The sequence below is a fragment of the Penaeus japonicus genome, unplaced genomic scaffold (genome assembly GCF_977035675.1).
Source record: "Penaeus japonicus unplaced genomic scaffold, GWHDUDI00000001_assembly GWHDUDI00000004, whole genome shotgun sequence".
NCBI classification, from domain to species: domain Eukaryota; kingdom Metazoa; phylum Arthropoda; class Malacostraca; order Decapoda; family Penaeidae; genus Penaeus; species Penaeus japonicus.
In genome coordinates this window covers 22603903-22606402 of record NW_028234406.1, presented here as the reverse complement: position 1 = coordinate 22606402, position 2500 = coordinate 22603903, and the positions used below count along the sequence as shown (strand labels likewise).

At 37.8% G+C, this 2500-nt stretch overlaps 1 protein-coding gene across 1 annotated transcript in view; it reads right to left on the bottom strand.

Annotated features, from left to right (window-relative positions):
- LOC147471963 (CD320 antigen-like) overlaps positions 1-1787 on the bottom strand; it is a 4498-nt gene extending 2711 nt beyond the window's left edge. Inside the window, exons 1-2 of the mRNA XM_086535804.1 lie at positions 940-1787; positions 408-554 (exon numbers count right to left, since the gene is read on the bottom strand). Of these exons, the coding sequence (XP_086391930.1) occupies positions 408-554; positions 940-985 (193 nt within the window). The 5' untranslated portion in view covers positions 986-1787. The remainder of the gene's footprint in view (positions 1-407; positions 555-939) is intronic.
- Positions 1788-2500: the final 713 nt, after the last annotated feature.

Genomic DNA, 2500 nt, shown 5'->3' with positions numbered 1-2500 from the left:
CTCTAACTTCTGATTCCCAACCCCTCGTATTCCTTCATGCTCAACGTTCATTCTACCTTAGTCTTAGCCTGTGACGGAAGGAGGATCTAAATTGAAACTGACCCTAGTAAGTGATAATTGAAAATTGTGTACGTGTGTGTACTTTTCGTAGACTGTAAATCTATATGTACTACATATAAGGCTGGCTATTTCTGACCCTATTTCTTTCATCAATGACTATGAGTCCTATTAACCCCATCCTACCGAGACATATGCAAACCACAATGCATCATTTATCGCTTCCCCTCTTCCCTCTTCGGGTGGCCACCTACCTCTCCCCCTCCTCTCCTTATCCTACAGAATCTCTGGCTTGACTTCGAGATCCTGGACTGCTAATCCTCGCCGCGGACACAGCGCCCTCTACTCACCCGGGCAGCTGTGGATGTCTTGGCAGTGCAGTTCGTCCTCGCCGTTGAGGCAATCCTCGTACCCGTTGCACACCAGCTCGGCCCCGACGCATGCGCACATTCCGTCGCCGTCCTTGCATTGCATTGCCCCTTCGGCGCACGTGCATTCTGTCGGAAGAGCAAGGTGTTACGCAAGAAAAAATGCCACTCACACGCAATCGTGTTTCCGCTAAGCTATTTGCATTAGTTGGGAAAGAAAGGGATTGATGTTCTTTTTATCGTGGATTCTGACTGAAGGGATGGTTCCTTAGAGACTGAATGGGCAGAGATGCCATGTTCGTTTGCCTTCTCTGATTATGAACACCATCTCAAAGACAAAAAAGTACAGTATGCATATTTGTCACTATACATAAAACCTTCCACCAATCATCAGATTATTAAGATCACCATTTCTGTTATCATCAAACTTAATGTTCATGATGATAATACCACCCCAAGAAGAAGTCAATCTTGGCGCTGCCTCTACGTTCGGAGACCTTCCTAGCCCTCTCACCTGCATCTTCAGGAGGTTGTATCCGCTTCACGTCCTCCTTCTTCATCCATGGGGTGTCTGCGCCCGCCTCCACGCTGTAGCTCCATTCCTCCGCCGGCGAACCTGAGGGGGGGGGAGCAGAGGTCAGCTGGCCGTGCGTTGGATCAGGAATTGTTGGTGTCAAATGGTATCACGAGCGTCAGGAACTAGAGGTGTCAGATGGATTAGGATTTATGAGGATTAAGGGAATCAGGATGTATTGGTAGTTCTAGGATCAAGTATCATGAGTGCCAAATTATTTAGGGATTATAGGTACCAGGAGTTCTAGGTATCAAAAAGATTGTATGTATCAAATGGTTCAAAAGTTTGCTCCCTCGCCTGTCTAGAGCAATCATATAATCACCCGTTTAAATACACTGCAATACATCAGAAGTGTTGTGCGAGTAATGCAATCATGTGCAACACGAGTATTGTATGGGTGGTATGAAGAACTTAAATATTGAATAATTGTAGAGAGATATCCGGGTTTTTTTTTCCTCTACTTTTCTAAAAAGAGAACACAAAGTTTCTTCGCTGAAAAATCTACTGTCATATAAGAATTAAGATAAAATATTTTGCAAAATATTTCCTAAAGTAATAGCTAAAAACACAAAAATAAGCATAATTCATCAGGAGATAAAGCATAACCACATTTTATTAATGAAAACGATGCATATTTGCATGTATTTTTGGATATACATCATTATCCTCAACAGCCTATGTCATTTCACTGCAGGACGTAGGCTTCTCCCATTCTTTTCCAGTCATTCCGGTTTTTATTTCCAGTTTAGGCCTTTCGTTATTTCATCGCGCCATCTTGCCATTGGCCTTGCCCTTGGTTCTCTTTGTGTTAATTCTTCCCTGCTCTATGGATTTTAGGTATATCATCTAATTTGGTTTCCTAATCTGTATTCCTCTTTTTCTGTCTCTTAAGCTAACGTCTAGCATGAGCCTTTCTATTACTCTCTGAACGCTTACTAATTCTTTCTCAAGTAGTTCGTTCGTAGTCCATGTTTCTGATTTATATTGATATTGTTAAGGTTTACTTGGTTAATATATATATATATATATATATATATATATATATATATATATATATATATATATATATATATATATATATACGCGGTTTAACATACACTAATAAAAATAAGGTGGCTGAGCCTGCTGAGAACAAAAGTTCTCTTGAGGAGTAAGGAAGAGTGCATTTACATTACTTGGTTTATATTATTTATAAGCATATTACATTACATTACACACACACACATACACACACACACACACACACACACACACACACACACACACACAACACACACACACATATATTTATCGATATAATATAATATATATATTATCATATATATATATATATATATATATATATATATATATAATATATATATCATATATATATATATATAATTATATATATATATACTAATATATATATACGTATATATATATATTAAATATTATATATTATATCAATACTATATATACGTATATAATACGTATATATATATATATATATATATATATA